The sequence below is a fragment of the Melospiza georgiana genome, chromosome W, assembly GCF_028018845.1.
Source record: "Melospiza georgiana isolate bMelGeo1 chromosome W, bMelGeo1.pri, whole genome shotgun sequence".
NCBI classification, from domain to species: domain Eukaryota; kingdom Metazoa; phylum Chordata; class Aves; order Passeriformes; family Passerellidae; genus Melospiza; species Melospiza georgiana.
In genome coordinates, this window is record NC_080464.1 from 1,426,143 (window position 1) to 1,443,323 (window position 17,181).

The 17,181-nt window shown below is 43.7% G+C and overlaps 1 protein-coding gene across 1 annotated transcript in view; it reads left to right on the forward strand.

The window, feature by feature from the left end:
- Positions 1 to 17,181, forward strand: part of LOC131095427 (arrestin domain-containing protein 3-like) — a 37,715-nt gene that overhangs the window by 10,020 nt on the left and 10,514 nt on the right. The window contains exon 2 of the mRNA XM_058043128.1: positions 15,146 to 15,227. Coding sequence (XP_057899111.1) covers positions 15,146 to 15,227 — 82 coding nt within the window. The remainder of the gene's footprint in view (positions 1 to 15,145; positions 15,228 to 17,181) is intronic.

A 17,181-nucleotide genomic window follows, 5' to 3' on the forward strand; every position in this document is an offset into this window, starting at 1 on the left:
TGCAACCTGTAAGGCTCATTGACAGAATATGTGGCTAACATGGGTTCACCTAAATCATAACAAAGGTTATTTTGTTTCACTTGCAACAATGGACCAGCAGACATGGTCTTTGAAGCATCTGCTTCACTTACAGAAATATTAACATTACTGCGTGCTTGGTTTATTTTGCTTCCCTTATTCCCTTGGCCTGCTCCTTTTGTGTCTGCATGCCTGGCAGGCTGGCGCTCCCCTTTCAGTTTTTTTGTTGTTGTTGACCCTGTGGGAGTGCTTGCAGTTCTTCTCCCCTGCTATTTCTAAATTCATCAAATTGTTTTTTCAGGGGGCACTGGCTACTCCAGTGCCCAAGGTTATTGCAAAGCAGGCATGGCTTTGTGGGGTCAACCATTGCTGGTCTTCGCTGCTGCTCAGGGTACTGCTGTGCTGAGGGAATGGGCGCAGGGCTGGACAACGGCGACATGCTGAGGTGGTCTTGGCAGCATCCTTGGTCTGGTGTCTTCAGCAACACTCATCAGAGGCACTTTCCTGTTACAGACTAGAAGCATATTTTTTAGTGGGGGGGGTTTCTAGGGGAAGACTCAAAATTGCCGCTCGACACTGCTCATTTGCATTTGTAAATGCCATTTCCTCTAAAACCTCTTCCCTTGTATTCTCTTTTTAAACTTGTATTTCAATAGCTCTAGTTAAACCTTTGTACAAATTTCAAGAAAGCCTCTGATGGTAGCTGCTTGATCTTACTATAAGGCTCAAAAGGCCCCTCGGGTTGGAGGGAAAATAATGCTTTTTCAGCTGCCTCTTTGACTTTCTCGAGTGTTTCTACAGGAATTACTGTTTTGCGGAGATATAGCCAAAAACTCCACAACTTTTGTGAAAGTTGTAAAGCCGGTATGTTTATTACAGCGCTGGACGCATGTGGGAATCGTTCCCCTAAAATGACATGTGTACTTCTGGGAACTTCAGGTCCCTTTTTCTCCTCCTCTCAAATACATATGCATATAATTTCAAAATAGGTTTATACATATTCATTTTTACAAATTTCGTGTGACATTTGCCGCTAGTTCTTTATCAGAAAGAATTCCTGGGTCAGGTTGACTTGCTCTCACAGCAGTCTCTCTGTCTCTCTTTATCACTTTCTGTGTCTCCCTCCCCGCCCCCTTATCTCTGTCCTTCACTGAATCCCTGAGCCTAGACAGCCTAGGCCTTGCAGTCAGGCTACATAGCTATGTTTCAAACTACAGACTTAACTCAAAGATGTACATTTCACCTAAATCAAAATGGATTTCTACTCTGAAAAATTTTCCACTTTGCCTCATTCCCCTCTTTCCTAAAAAGGAGGAAGTAAATTCTTTTACTTCATGCAAATTCTTATGACAATAAGAATACTTTAGTGCTTTGCCATTTACGTTTGATAAGGAAGTTAACACTGTTAGGTGCTGTAGTATTCTCCAATTCCAAATTAGCAATATAATGGATAATCCTAAACTTATTTTAACTAATATTAACAAAACTACAATGGGATGACACAACTTAATAAAGATTCCATTTGCAGTTGGTGACCACCTAAAGATCACATCCCACCAGTGGTGATCTGCATTTTGTTTTATTCTCTGTAGAATTCTGGTTATTTCTTTTGTATCATGTTGGACAGTAATTAAGGTTTTCTTTCCACTTCCTTGGATTTCCTTCCTGATCCCCAGTAGGTCTTGGTGCTTAATTAATTGTTTTACTAATGTAAGGTCCATTCTAATAGGAGTAGGTGATAGTCTGTGGTACATTGTGTAATTGGTTTTAATCAACTGGTGGGATGTCACTCGGGCTAAGTATGAAAACCCACACCTGATAATCTTAACAAATTACAAATACAAAAATTAAAATTATTTCTGCTTGACGAAATAACATCATTGTTATCAATCTTTATAGCAGCACAAGCAGATCTCAGGCACACACAACTTTTATCAGTATACACGAGCACAGTTCTCTGGTCAGTGGCTAGCTGAATTTTGAAGTGGCAAATACTCTGTTCAGTGTCTAGACACACATCCTGGGCATTAACAGTATTGCTTTCACAAATGAATTCTAGCTGTTCTCTAGTAATGCAGGACTCTAAGTTTACTGTTTGCTACTTTTCATTCACTTTTTGTGCCCACATTCTATGTTCTGAAGGGTAGAGCATTGTTTTTTCATTATTTAATCCTAGTGCAATGATGGGATGGATAACATAAACAGTGGCATTACGTATGGTAAGCAGAAAGGCAGTGGTCACATTAGAAGCAGGATCATAGGTGAAATTTACCATAGTCTACCAGGATTGAAACTTCCTTTCAAAATCTATCGCATTATCCCAGACAATTTTCTGAATTTCAGCTGGAAAATTACCTTCACCCCTTTCTCGTAGATCAGAGCTGCTGTTGCCTGCATCCATAACTGTGCTTGTATAAAACTGAAAGCTAAAGACACATTATCTTGAACTGTACTAAATGCTTCTACCATTAACTTGTGGTCTTGGTCCCTGGTCTTTCTCACTTTGGCAGTACTTTTGAAATCTGCCACTGGCTAGTTCCTAATGCTAATAGAGATCACTGTAAAGGCTGCTTCAATTTTGTTAGGCCACTTGCTGCAGTGGCCAGTTTATTCATCAGTATTTCTGAATCAATTCCATTTAAAACTCCTAATCCTGTCCCTAATATCCCAGTTAGATCCTTTCTTATTCTGCTCCTGAGGTATACCTGTCTTTGTAACTATGTTGTCCAGCCCTCAAAGGATGTTCTTAAGAAAGAGGAGCAGGCTGGTTGAATTTTGGAGATGTTAATTTGCGTTAGCAACTCAACACATTTGAGAGACCATTCTGGATTGAACAATAGTTGTTGTTTACTCACATTCTTTACTACTTAGGGACCTATTTCATGCACTTCAGGTTCAAGTTTGGGTTGAGTCTGAACTATTTGAGTCTCAGTGTGGGTTGTATAAGGTCCTGCCGTTGTAAAAAGTGCAGTGTCTACTTTGAATTTAAATGAGAGTCTGATAGCATCTTGAGTCCAAAGGCAAGTCACTTCTACGGGCTGTATCAAGGTGAAATTACACCAACAGTCTGATGCACTTAGGCTATCACAAACTTCCTGGTGTTTGTATACACCAGGAGAGGTGGAGACACTAATTGCATCTGGTCTCTCATAAGCCTTCCTATTGGCCACTAAGTACTCTTCTTTGATTTCTTCTCCTCTGATCCCTTGAAGTGTCCACAGTTCCTGTTCGTGCCATTCTTGTTCCTCATATACCTGATTCTCGTGGATTACTACAGTGAATAGGTTTAAATCCTTTATCTCAGAAAGCTCTCCCATAGATCCAGTATACTGATTAAAAGACTGGGACCAAGGCCATTCAGCATTGCTTTGGATAGAGGTACTCTCTAGTTCTAAAACTTCAGTTATAATTACATACAAAACAATTCTGTAAATCAAAGTATGAGCTACTCCTGACCGCAATATACTCGTTTTGCCTGAGTAAGTTTTAGTCTCAGTTCATTGTCTCCTGATGTCACTCTCCAAGGGGCTTCTGGGGCCTTCTTCACTCGAGAGTGATGAATCCAGGCATTCTGCTCCTTGATCTTGATTGCAGTGAAGGTGGTGAGAAGTACTTGCAGTGGTCCCTCCCACTGTGGTTCCAAAGTCTTTTCTGCAAGAGACTTAACATATACATAATCTGCAGGCTGTATGTTATGTACTGGTCTGTCTAGCTCTCTGCTACAAGTTCCAGCCACGTGTTTCTCAATTTCTCTGAGCTGTTTGCTTAAAGACACCATGTAGGTGGCCAGTGTTATCACCCCAATGTGGGTGGACATTCCCTTTGTATTCCATATGGTCTTCCATAAAGCATTTCAAAAGGACTCAGCTTTCCTTTAGCCCAAGGTTTAGTTTGAATTCGCAATAGTGCTAGTGGAAGAGCTTGGGGCCAGGGTAGATTAACTTCCTGCCCCAGTCTTACAATCTGCTGCTTAATCAAATGATTCATTTTCTCTACCTGGCTGCTTGATTGGGGGCAGTATGGAGTGTGAAGTTCCAAATCTATGCCCAGGTGGCTACCAATCTGTTGCACTACTTTGGAAATGAAATGTGATCCTCTATCTGAGGATATTGTGGCTGGAACTCTGAAGCGTGGTATTATTTCTTGTAATAATACCCTGGTCACCTCTTGAGCTTTGACAGTTCTGGTGGGGAATGCTTCTGGCCACCCTGAAAACATATCTGTCAATACCAATAAATACCGATACCCCCCTCTCCTTGGGAGTTCTGAAAAGTCAATTTGCCACTGCTATCCAGGCCCATGGCTTCTCTCAATCTGACCAAGTTTTGGCCTGGGGGTATTTTTGGGGTTAGTCTGGAGGCAAGGATCACACTGTCAGTTTACCTGAGTAATAGCGGCATATAAATTCCTGACGACAATTCTTTCAATCAGATGTGTGTTCTAGAAAGCCTGTGGAAACTACTACTTCAAAGTCAACACTTCATTTTGATGCACTCTGTATCACTGGCAGCCTTGGTCATTTTGGGAAAGGAGCCACACTATAAAAGCTTTTAAGTAATTAGGCCCCAGTGTGTTTTCTAGTGCTCCTCCTTCACTAGTGACCACAAAAATGGGAAGGGATTACTAGCTCTCTTTCAATGGTAGCCCACCCCTTGTGGTTGTATGTCTCTTTTGATTAGTATTATTGTATTCTGGCTTACCTTCGAGGAAAATCTGTCCATGATTACCTCACCTTTTGCTGCTTTCTTTGCCTCTCCATCCGCCAGCTCATTTCCTTCCTCCAATTCTGAGGTCACTCTCTGGTGTGCCTTAATATGCCTTTTCAGGCAGCTGAACTGCTTCCAGCAGCCAGATTGTCTCTTCTTTAGCAGTCCCCTCTCCTTCCAGATGGCTCCATGTGCATGGACGACTCTGAATGCATACTTCGAGTCTGTATAGATATTTATTTTGTTTTCCTTTTGCTGTTTCTAAGGCATGGGTCAATGCATTTATCTCGGCCTTCTGTGCAGAGGTACTTTTTGGTAAGGGTCCAGACTCTATTTCCTCTCTGCAGGTAGTCACTGTGTACTTAGCATGTCGCTTTCCACTGGCAATGTAGCTACTCCTGTCAGTGAACTAGGTCTCTGCATCGTCCAGAGGAGTGTTTTTCAAGTCTGGCTAGCTGGAGTAAGTAGCTTCAGTGGTCTCCAGGTAATCGTGGTGTACTGCTTCTCCTTGATTACACTGAGAAAAGAAGCTGGGTTGACAATATTAGTCACCACTATCTTTACATCATCTTGCTCTACCATGACGGCCTGGTATTTCAGGAACCTCTGTGGTGAGAACCAGTGGCTGCCCTTTACTACCAGTACTGCGGACACTGTGTGGGACACTAGCACAGTCATTTTTGTCCCAGGGTGTCGCTATAGGACACGAAAGAACACAAGCGCACACCGCTGTTCTCAAGGTGAAGGAAAAAAGGAAAGTTTATTTTCTGACTCCAATATTTATAGTTTTACAAAAGTGACAGCGGATTGGAGGGTGACAGTGACACCTCTCCAATGACACTGGTCAAACCAACAGTCCATCAACTCTCTCCTCCTCCATAAAGGAATGCAAAGCAATGAGTTATTTACAGAAAGTGTGTGAGAAAGTTCACTACAAGAATGTCAACATCAGAAGGCTTAGAAAATCTTAAAAAAACAGGGTGACACTAGGGTAAACTTGCGTGCCTCTTGAATATTCAGCATGACTGCTGCTACAGCTCTGAGGCAACCTGGCCATCCCTTTGCTGTTGCATCTAGTTGCTTAGAGAAGTAAGCAACTGCTCTCCGGTATAGACCCAAGTCCTCAGCCAGTAGTCCCAGGGCAATTCCTTTTCTTTCATGGGAAAATAGAAAGAATGGTTTACTTACATCTGGAAGTCTCAAAGCTGGATCTGACATGAGGGCACTCTTTAGCTGGTGAGAGGCCTGTGTGACTTCTTTGTCCACTGGAAATCTCTGTTTCCATTAGCAATAAGAGCATAGAGGGGTCGGACGAGCAGTCTATAATTATAAACTCACAGCTGGCACTATATTGCCATGCCTAAGAAAGTTTGGAGTTCCTTTGTTGTCTGGGATTTTGGGGTATGGCATATGCCTTCCCTGCCCTAAAGTCCATTGGCCAGCACTCACTTCATACCCCAGGTAGATTACTTTCTGTTTCACTACCTGTGCCTTTTTCTTTGATACTCTGTAACCTTCGAGTCCTAGGAAATTTGAAAGGCTTACCGTCTAGGCCACACACGCTTCTTTTGTCTGAGTGGCTACTAGAAGATCATCCATGTGCTCCAACAGCTTCTCTTCTTGTGGAGCTTCTCGGGACTCTGGGTCTTTGCAAGTTGTTCTCTAATCAGAGTGGGGGAATTTTTTAAGTCTTCATGCACATGGACCGTGTGAGCTGTGTTTTGCACTGCTTCTAGGGCTTTCTCATTTGAATGCAAAAATTTTCTGGCTGGCTTCATGGATAGGGAGGCAAAAGAAGGCATCTCTCAGGTCCAAAACAGTAAGCCAGGTTAACTCAGGTGTTAAACAAGTTAGTAAAGTATATGGATTTGCTACCACAGGGTATAAATTCTGTGTTATCTTATTGACAGCCCTCAATCCAGGACTATCAATTATTGGGCTGATTTCTTCCCTATCTTCTTTGAGGGGGTACTGCTCAATTCTCACTGGTTGTGTTCCTTAAGCTTGATTACTATGAGGGGGCATTTTTCACCCTCCCTGGTACAGCAGAAGCCCATACCCCCAAAAATACTTATTTACCTATTCTAATATCTCTTTACTAATGTCTTTCTTAATTTCAATGGCTGTTAATGTTAAGCCTAACATCTTTATATCATTTGCCTCCAGAGTAAACTTTCTCATTTGAGAATGTTTAGCGAATTGTACAAAAGCTTCTAAGTACACATAGTACACGTTACTTAACAGGTTTGCAAAAGTATGGCTTCTCAGACTGGCTAGTTGTTTCCCACACTACAACATAAACATTCTCCACAGGTACTAAAGCTTTATTTAAACCTGAATATATGGCCCCTGTATCAACTAAAATTCCATCCCTTTCTTTCTTTTGATCTCACTGCCTCTCGCAGAGGGGTTTCTTACCTCCTAGTTCTGGATGAAATTGGACTGCCAGGAGTGGGATGGGTGCGAATGGGTATGCCTTTGGAGCCTGAGTCCTCTTCCCTTTTGGGGAGGTCATCCTTATCTTTCCTCCCTTACCTTAGGAGGAGCCTTTAACAAATCATATGTACTCATTTTGTGAACTGTAATCGCTTTGTGTTTCAGCATGATAATCTTTGTCTGACTTCATGCATTGCTATCTTATGCTGCATGCTGAACAACATGTTTGATTTGCCTTCTCTTTGCCTTGTTTTCCTTTTCAAGGGTCAAGACCAGTGGATCTGAGGGAGATCTGATCCCACAGTCCCTTTGCCATTCTTGGTGATTTTTTAAAACAAAAAACATATCAGCATGCAAAACCTCATCCCATTTACCTTCCCGTCTTAAAAACAGCATTAACTGCAATGAGGTGTTATACATCTTTTTATTTTCTGAGCCGCCCCTACTGGCAGCCTTCTCCCAGTGAGTCCCTCCCAAAAGGGGCTCGTTCAGGAACCTCTTTGCTCTGGTCAGTTCTCATTATCTCCTTCTCCTTATGCTATCTTGTTTCTCCCCAAGCCTCACAGTGTCTTTTCTCAGTTTTTCCTCACACACAGATCTCCAGGTGGCAGATATCAGATGTGATTCTCCCCACACAAGCTTTAAGATCTCAGGTTCTGAATCAGCTTGATCAGGAACCTTTAATTTACACTTAAGACACAGAACAGCAATACCAGCTCCTCTCACAAACTCTGCATTGCACATAAGGTGCCAGCCTCTCAATGCACCAAAAACTCCCAGGAATTGCCTGCAGGCTATCCCATTTATCACTTCAGCGTTTATCACTTAACCTCTATGGCAGGTTGTTCTCAGTCCAAACTTACCATATTACCCACTGAAGTCCCATAAACTCATTCATCTCTTCTATCTAAACTCTGGTTTACAAAATGTCAGTCTTTTCTAGTTTTCTTCTTGCACAATCTAATTAAAGCATTGTTTCCACTGACACTCACTTTACTACCTTGCAAAAGGCTGTGCTTGTTATGGCAAAAACTCTGATATGCTGTCAAACACAGACCCCCCCCATCTCAAATTCACTAGAGCTAAGGCTTGAATTGCTGTGTGGGAGAAATTCTTGGAATTCCTTTAATTCACTTTTACCACAGTTAAACATAAATCACCATACCATAGTTCTTCTGTGTAAAATGCTACGCTTGTTGCAAACAAAATCTTAAAGTCTTCACAAACACCACTATACAATCTGAGAATCAAATTACCACAATGCGGTGGAAGAAAATCACCACACACACTCACTGGGAAAGGGCATATCTTTTAAAGTGCCCACTTTTCTCAACACAACATAGCATACAATAATTCAGCATTTACCCACATCAGCTTTCTCCTGACACAATCAAAATAACAGCACACAGTAAAATTCCAGAGAGCCTGCCTCAGCTGGCGCCTCAATCCTCACCCGGCCGCTTCAAACACAGAGAGAACTACCCCCCCACACACCATTGGTGAACTCACTTGTTCGCTCTCTCTTTCATACGCCACACACGCGCACGATTACAGACACATTAACATTAATTACACAATGCAATATCCATACAATAATATAGTGTCCAGACACCACACACACACACAGGTTCACTTGACCCACCCCCAGGGGCGCTAGCGGTCCACCCTATCAAACAGTGAACTCCCGTCTCTAGTCCAGCTCTATCAGCTGCATCCACAGGCCGAGCACTCAGATGTCTCTGAGTGACTTACTCAGCTGTCCTATCTTTACTCAGTTGTCCTATCTCTCTTTTCCTCCGGGAGCCTCTAAATACATACCATATCCTCCGCACGCCAGCAGGTCCTTGTCTGTCCATGCAGGAGGCAAGCCGAGATGAGCAGAGCCCCTCCAGGAAAATCCTGGGGCATGTCTTGGAGGTCCATCTATACCCTCTGCCTCTGCGGGGACAGAGAACTCCCATCTGGGGTGCCAAAATGTTTTGCGGAGATATAGCCAAAAACTCCAGAAGTTTGCGAAAGTTGTAAAGCCAGTATGTTTATTACAGCGCTGGACGCATGTGGGAATCGTTCCCCTAAAATGACATGTGTACTTCTGGGAACTTCAGGTCCCTTTTTCTCCTCCTCTCAAATACATATGCATACAATTTCAAAATAGGTTCATACATATTCATTTTTACAAATTTCGTGTGACATTTGCTGCTAGTTCTTCTTTATCAGAAAGAATTCCTGGGTCAGGTTGACTTGCTCTCACAGCAGTCTCTCTGTCTCTCTCTATCACCTTCTGTCTTCCCGCCCCCCCCCCCCCCCCTTATCTCTGTCCTTCACTGAATCCCTGAGCCTAGGCAGCCTAGGCCTTGCAGTCAGGCTACATAGCTATGTTTCAAACTACAGACTTAACTCAAAGATGTACATTTCACCTAAATCAAAATGGATTTCTACTCTGGAAAATTTTCCACTTTGCCTCATTACGGTAGCTTAGACTGAGGGTAAAGACCATTGGCCCTCACCGGAGAGATGCTCAATGGTAATTGGCAAGCCATTGGTATCTTTCGCTGTGTTTGGTTCAGCATGCAAGCCTGGGAGAGCTTCTTTTAGCAGTTGTTTCCATGCTAATTTCCATAATTTGAATTCTGTAGAGGTCATGAGGCATGAGAAAAGCTGTTTTAAATCATGCGAGACTACTACAGTCCTACTCAGTTCAGAATTTAAAAGGCCACGGAAATATGGACTTTGTGGGCAATACTCCCTGTGTGATTTTCACATCTCTTTAATAATTGTCATCCAAAAGAGCTCCAATTAGCAGTTTATGCTGCTTCCCCTTGTGCTGCAGGCTGATACGTAACAGGAGCGAATGACAAATTGAGACCCTGTATTGGGTCTGCAGTTTCCTGCCCTGTATCACTTGAATCGGAAGCATTTGGAACACCAATACAGTTGTGGGGAGAAGCAGTGGGCGTGCCCCCACCGTGGGGGCTCGGGGAGGGGGCGGGGACGCCTGGTGATGTCACATCGGCAGACGCCCCCTGGGAGGAGTAGAGGGGTGGAGCTGAGGGTACAGCAGGTAAGGGGGGGAGGGGAGGTGTCACAAGGAGCAGGAGGGGAGGGGGATGGGGAAGGAATTTTGGGATACTTAGGGGGATCTTGGGAAGAAGACGACCAGGTATGGGAAGGTGCCATGTGGCATCCTCCATCTTGTGGAGCCCCTAGGGACTTGGTGCCATTTTGGGGATCATTGCTCTCCGAAAAGCTAACACGTGCTCTGGGTTTCAGAGCAGGGGACACAGGAGTTTTGGGAAAGGTTCCATGCAGTCTGGCCAGGACCTTGTGGACAAAGGAACTCAGGCATTTTAAAGTGCTCTGGGAGTCGATTTCCCAGGGCATTAGCAGAGTATGCTCTCTTTAAAACTGTGGGATCTCAGCACCTCAGGACTGAGGTGCAGAGAGACCGAGACCACCCTTGGGGGGCTCGGGAGTCCTGGAATGTTGCCAGAAGTGTCTGGCGGCAGGACTTTGATCCTACACAGGAGATGACACCTGTATGAGGACTGGGAGGATTTCACTGGGGTGAATGGTGAAAGGATAAGTTAATTAAGGTGTAGAACACAGGGTTTAGGATTTCTGTACAGGGGGGTCTAAAGAAGTAAGATGGAGGAATTGGGGTGTGTCCTGTCCTTCTTCTTCTTCTTCTTGGCCTCCATCTTCTGTGGTGATGGTGGCACTTTGGGATTGGTCTTTACTAGAAGTGCACCGGTTAATAAGAGTAGAAGGTATTGGAGAAAAATCATAAATATTGTACACGTAACTTCGGGTATAAAGATAAGTGACCGCCCCAGGGGTTGCGGAGTGTGCCCATGGCTGACTTGCTGTGCAGACCTCTGTTGGGCTGAAAGAAAATCTTTTAGATAAACAATTAATAAACACTGAGACCGAAACAAGATCAGAAGTCTCTCCTCGTCCTTTGAAGCGCGGGCTGTCCAAGGCCACTCTGGGCCTTTCCAGGTCTTTGAAACAGCCGAGAAACCGAGCAAGTGGCATCCCTGAGCTATCTCCGGACATAAACCGGTCATAAATCAGCCAGCATAGAGAAACAGAAAACCGACAAGCATAAATCAGCCTAAAACAGCCAGCAAAGAGACACACTGAAAATCTACATAAAACACCAAGTTTTGGGGTAAGAGGTTTAGAGCTGCGAGGGGGAGAGACAGGGAGAGCAGGGGTACATTGATTAATATTTGGCTTTTTCTCCAGTTCCCTTTGAGCAAGGCTGTTCGAACCTGTAAACGCCAGAAAAGGAATTTAACTGAAGATATATCCCCAGACTGTCCCAAGGTTATCAATTCATTTCCTACTTTATCCCAAAATTTAATATTGTGGACTTCTTCAGGGGAAATTTATGGGAAGTGTAGAAAAAGCCACCGTATAAACTGTTTCAATTTTCCTTTAGAGAACTTTATATTTCCACTGACTAAAATCGTAACAATATGATAATACACTCCTTTTTGTGCTGTGCTTAACTTTGAGCCCATTTTAGATGTAAAAGGCACAATATAAAGTTCCGCGGACCGAAAACAAAGCCAAATCAACTACCGATTTCTAAAAAAAACCACAGATAAGAAGCGATAACTGTTATAGGTTAGTTGCGGTGGGGAATTAATCACCGACTAATAAGTCGAAATAAAATGAAATTTATTAATTGATAGAGCAAGTGATAATAGGCAAAGTCAGTGCCCCGGGCACACTGGCCGACAGGAGAGTCTCTGCTCTAACACTGCCGCACTCTTCTGATTTTCCGTGGAGTTCTTATACAGTCCTGCTTCTGGGTTGATGTGTAGTACTCTGCGTATTCTTCTTTTGTGTTTAGGTGGTCATAGTCCACCTCCCGGGGTCTGAAGATGAAGGTTGGTAATTTTCCTTTGTCTGATTCCTGGAATTTTAGGCTCAATCTGCTGAGTTCCTGGAATCTTAGGTTTACTGAGCAGATAAGCTAATACTGTGTTATCAATCATAGCAAGCCCATCACCCATATTAAGAGTTTACTAAGCAGATAAACAAGTGTTTGTGAAACCCATTGGTTTTAGTTTCACCTTCCTTATCCTTTTAAGTCCGGAAATTTACTTAAGCAAACAAATTGAGGTGGTGCAACAGTCTTACTGGAATAACTTTGTCAGCTTTGATGAACAAACTTAAAGTTTTAACCCATTACAATAACGAGCAGACGTTAGCCTTTCACAGTGCAAGAGCTTACACTACTTTTAAAATTGCCGTGGCAGCAGCATGGAATCGGAACCCACCCTGCTGCTGCGAGGGAGAGAGTAAGCCTCCCCTGCCGGCTCCATGTGGTGAAGCCGAAACTGGGGCCGCCCCGCACCGCGTCTAGAAAGCCGAGAAAGCGCCTCCCGTGCACCGCGCTGCAAAAGCCACCCCCAATCACCGAGAGAAGCAGCCCCCCCTCTCTCGCACCGAGAGAGAGCAGCCCCCCCCGCGCCACGTGTAGAGAGGCCCCCGCACCGAGAGAGCTTCCCCCGGCCGAGAGAGCTAAGCACGCTGCGCTGCTGAGCCGGAGGGAGGGGCAGGGAGAGCTCCCCCGCTCCTCCACCGGCGCCGCGAATTTAGAAAGACAGCAAAGCCACGCCGCAGTGAGTTATGTCTAACAGGGTATCACTCCCGCTCCGCAGGGCTGCGCAGGCTATACTGCAAGAGCAAAAAGGAACAGAACTCACAGCAGAGACTGTTTTTCAAGCTTCTACCCCCTCTAAGGAGCAGAAATACTCACCGAAATCGAAGCTGTTGCTGGCAAGGTCAGGCAGGGTGTCTCTTCACCAGAACAGGACCCCACGGGCAGGAGGGGCTCCCCTATTCTCCCCTGGAAAATTTGCTCGCCAGAAAGGAGCTGCACTTTCCAGAGGTGCTGAGCAGTCCGCGAAACTTCTTGTGGATTCAGTCCCAAAGTCTCTCTGGAGAGCTATGCAGCCATAGCTCTTCCAATGGGTGCTTAGCTGCCTAAAGTCTTTCCGAGGTTCTGAGATGACTTCTTGGGGCTGCAGATTCGATCAGCCGCACGGTTGGGCGCCAAATATTGGAATAAGATCCCAATATTACCGGATGGAACGTGCCCGGGCTCGTCTGGCCCCTGCTGCTTGGACAGAGGTGGCAGCTGTGGTATTTCAGCACAGAGATTCCTCTGGCTGGCTGGATGTTGCAGCTAGGCACTTGGAACAAGTCCAGGCTAATAAGTTAAATAAACAGGGCCAGGAGACTTCTTCTCCTGTGTAATGCCTTTATTAAAAAGTGATCAGCTCAGGATTGGGCGGCTCGACGGGTCTGCAGCGTCCGTCGTCTCCCAGGGCGACTCAGAGGAGGAGGATATGCGCAGCTCTGTCCACCAGGGGCAGAGCTGGGGATCAGATCCTCTTGGGAGCCTTCAGGGCTTGATCCCATAAGATGTTGCCTCGGTCCGGGTCTCCAGACCCCCCAGTCCTGGCTCGGGGGATCTCGAGGACAGGGTGAGGAACGATGAAGGTTTCCCGCATCTCTGCAGGCTCAGCACTTGGTTCCTCACGTCCAAACATCACTCCAGTCTCTCAACTCTTAGGTGGCTCGTTGTTTTTGGGGTTTCTCCATGAGTTTGGAGATGGGGGTCCCACAAAGCATTCTGGTCTTGCGAGTCACTTTGCATAAACCCCCCCCACCTTCTCAGGTGTCTTCCCTATTCTGAGAAAGGTAAAACTTAGCTTCGGGCAAGGTCCCCACCCAGGAGAAGGGCCATTACCTCGCCCCAGCCAGGGCTTTTACTAATACAAAAACAACCATTAACGACAACGACCCGTGATTACAATAACAAAACACACAGAACTTGGGCAGGGCCAGTGGTCTGGCTGCCTTTTTGAAACTTTTTCTCATAAAAAAATATTAACCGAGTTTTTGTTCATAACAATAAGAACTCAGTTTTACCTCTGGGGAAAGTCCTTAGGCTAGATGAAGAGAAAGAGGAGACGGATTCTGCGGAGGGTTTAATCCAGTTTTATTCCAGGGTCACAGATCTCTGAATCTTGGTAACAGCTCCACAGAATAACCGACCGCATGGCCTCAATGTCCATTAAAGCCCACAGGGAGGGGGGAGGGAAAGGATAGGTGAGCCACCAACCAGGTGGGAGGGGGAGGGTCTCAGGGGACAATGACACATAGACAGGCCAATGACCCCAGGACTGAGAAGCATCTTTTGAATTTCTGCCAATCACATGACGCCCTTGCTGGAATGTTAAGCTTGACGGACAGCACCTAGCAAGGGAGCAAGGGGGAGGGGAAAGGAGAGGTTGGCACACGTGGGGGACTGGGAAGTCTAAAACAGGAAATTGCAACACACTGCAACAATAGTAAATCCTTATCAGAGGATGTGAAACAGCAGAATGTAGACACAAGAAGAAATAAAATATATTGACCTGACACCCAGTATGTCATGCATATAAGCTGGAGTGAGAAGAAGCCAAACAAAGAATTTCCTAAAACATCAGAAAGGTCAAAAGAAAGTTTGAATAATGTATGAAAAACACATGAATATGCATGTACCCCAGTCAGATGTAAAGGTATAAAGATAACACTCTATGTACTGGTGTGTTCTTTGGCTGTTGGCCAGGAGCACCCCAGCGCTGGAAATATTGTCCCTCTTTATCCTATAATTATTAAACTTTTAAAAATTCCAAGGAGTGAACTCTGTTTTTCACAAGATCATAAATTAAAACAAGTTAACTTCTGCTTTTATGTCAGACAAGTCTTGGAATCTCACCTAAGGTTAAAAATTCTGCAGCTATACATCTAGCAGTTAATACAAATGGACTGGAGAGACTTAAGTGTTTCTGAGACACTGTATTCTTAGTATTGTAAAGAATGTATAAATCCCTCCTATGCTGGAAAAGAAACCTATATAATATTTTGTGCTGTGTAAAATGTTCACAGGTGGAATAGCATATTGGGTTTTTTCCTCCTAGATGATGGCAATTTGGAAGAAGGCTTTCACATCATTCATTCAGGAAGGCATGAATATGCATTCAGCTTTGAGCTTCCACAGATGTAAGTACTTACATGCAGTACACAGCTTGTGTGAGAGAAGGCTAAGATACATGCCTGCTTAAGAAAATTTCTTGTGGGGGGAGGGAAACCTTTTCAGTGGTAGTAGGAGTTGTGCTCAGACATGTAGTAGAGGACAAAATCTCATTAAACTGAAGAGGTTGCTTTTAAACTGGTTAAGAGTTGTTCACAAAACAGAAGCTCATTTTTGCCCACTTGGTTACTCTTTCTTTTGACTGAGGTATGTTGGCTCCTTATGGAGGATTGGACCCCTTCACAGGAGAAGTGAGGGGAACTGGTGTCATTTGAGTCCTGCAGAGGGGCTGAGGTATCTTCTAAATTAAACAAGATTTTACTGGAGCCATGCAGGCCATCAGAACCTAGTGATAACAGTTTAACTGTTCAAGCTCAGTCTGAAAGAGATGTGGCAGGCTTAACTGCATTTGAACTAAATAAGAGTTTGCTTGGCTTTTTTTCTATTTCAAATAGTATGTATGTACTCAGGCTGACCTCTAGACAAAACAGCCAGGATGGAAAAAAAACCAAATGGATGGGTGGATGAAGCAAGAAACATTCCCATACCTAATCCCGCTTTACTCAGAAAGCAAAGGTGAAGCAAGAGTGATAGCAGAAGTCTTAAGATAAATTGCCACACACACACACATTTGAGGATTCTAATGTATGCATTGTGAAGGGAAGATTTATACATAGAGGAGTTACCAACATGGAAATTAGCTCAAGCACAAGTTTCAGGAAAATTAAATATGAAGGAACAGAGAGAGTCTGGAAATAGATGAAAGAAAGGAGGTAGGAGGAGCCTTCTACTGTAAAAGCCAGGTACCAAAGTCATTAAGGTTAAAAAAAATAGGCAGAATATTAGACTGATACCTAATTTTAAAGCTAATAAAATATCTGCTTGTTAGAGGGACTGGCTTTAACAGAAAATAAAACATCTGCTTGTTAGAGGGACTGGCTTTAACAGAACTTGCAGATGATAAATGCTTTTACAGATCAGTTTCCGCAAATAGCGCAGGGCTTTACAGTCGATATTATTAGAATGCTGAAGAGGATGCATATATATGGAAACTTAAAAATCAATTTAAGGTTCAAATGAAAAACTCTTCTATAAGAAGTGATAAGGATGATACTGATATTCCCTTGAGTTGGAAGAAATGTTCAAATATGACCACTAAAATAGCACAAGAATTGATTAAAACACTAAAGGTCTTGTCAAGTGACTTGAAAGAATAACTATGAAGCCATCTTTGATAATACAGGAAAAAATGAAGGCTGGTAGGAAAAGGCCTGAAGAACACTAGTTTGACACTGCCTCCTTACCATTTCTTACTATTTTGTATCCATGGAATATTTCTAAAATTTATTTAAAACAAGACCAACGTGGTGATTTGACCTCACTTGCCTGCCAGCCCTCCATGCAGTTGCTCTCTCATTCTTCTGCATCAACAGGCCAGGGAGAGAAAATAAGATGGACAAGCTTATGGGTCAAGATAAAGGCAGTTTTAATAAAAAAACACAAAAGCTGTATGTGGAAGCAAAGGAAAAATAAGAATTAATTCACTAGTTCCCATCAGCAGGCAAATGTCCAGCCACTTCCTGAAAAGCAGGGCCTCAGTATGTGTAGTGAACGCTCCATGATATGGGCTATTATGAGGCAAGTTTTCTCCATCCCAGCCAGACCCAGTGCAACCAAATACAAAGCAATAGTGAAAAGAACAAATATGCTGACTGGCCTTACTGGTTTTTGTTTCTTTTTTTTTCTTAAGGATACTGCAGCAGGATGAAACACTGAAAGTTGATTAGAAAATCCTTTCATTTGCGTTATTAAGAAAAAAAGTAAACATTTCAGATATGCAAATAGAGATGTCAAACTTGTAGCAGAATGATTCTTTCTAGTAAAGTAATAGCACAGCTAATATTATTTGATATAGAAATTAGG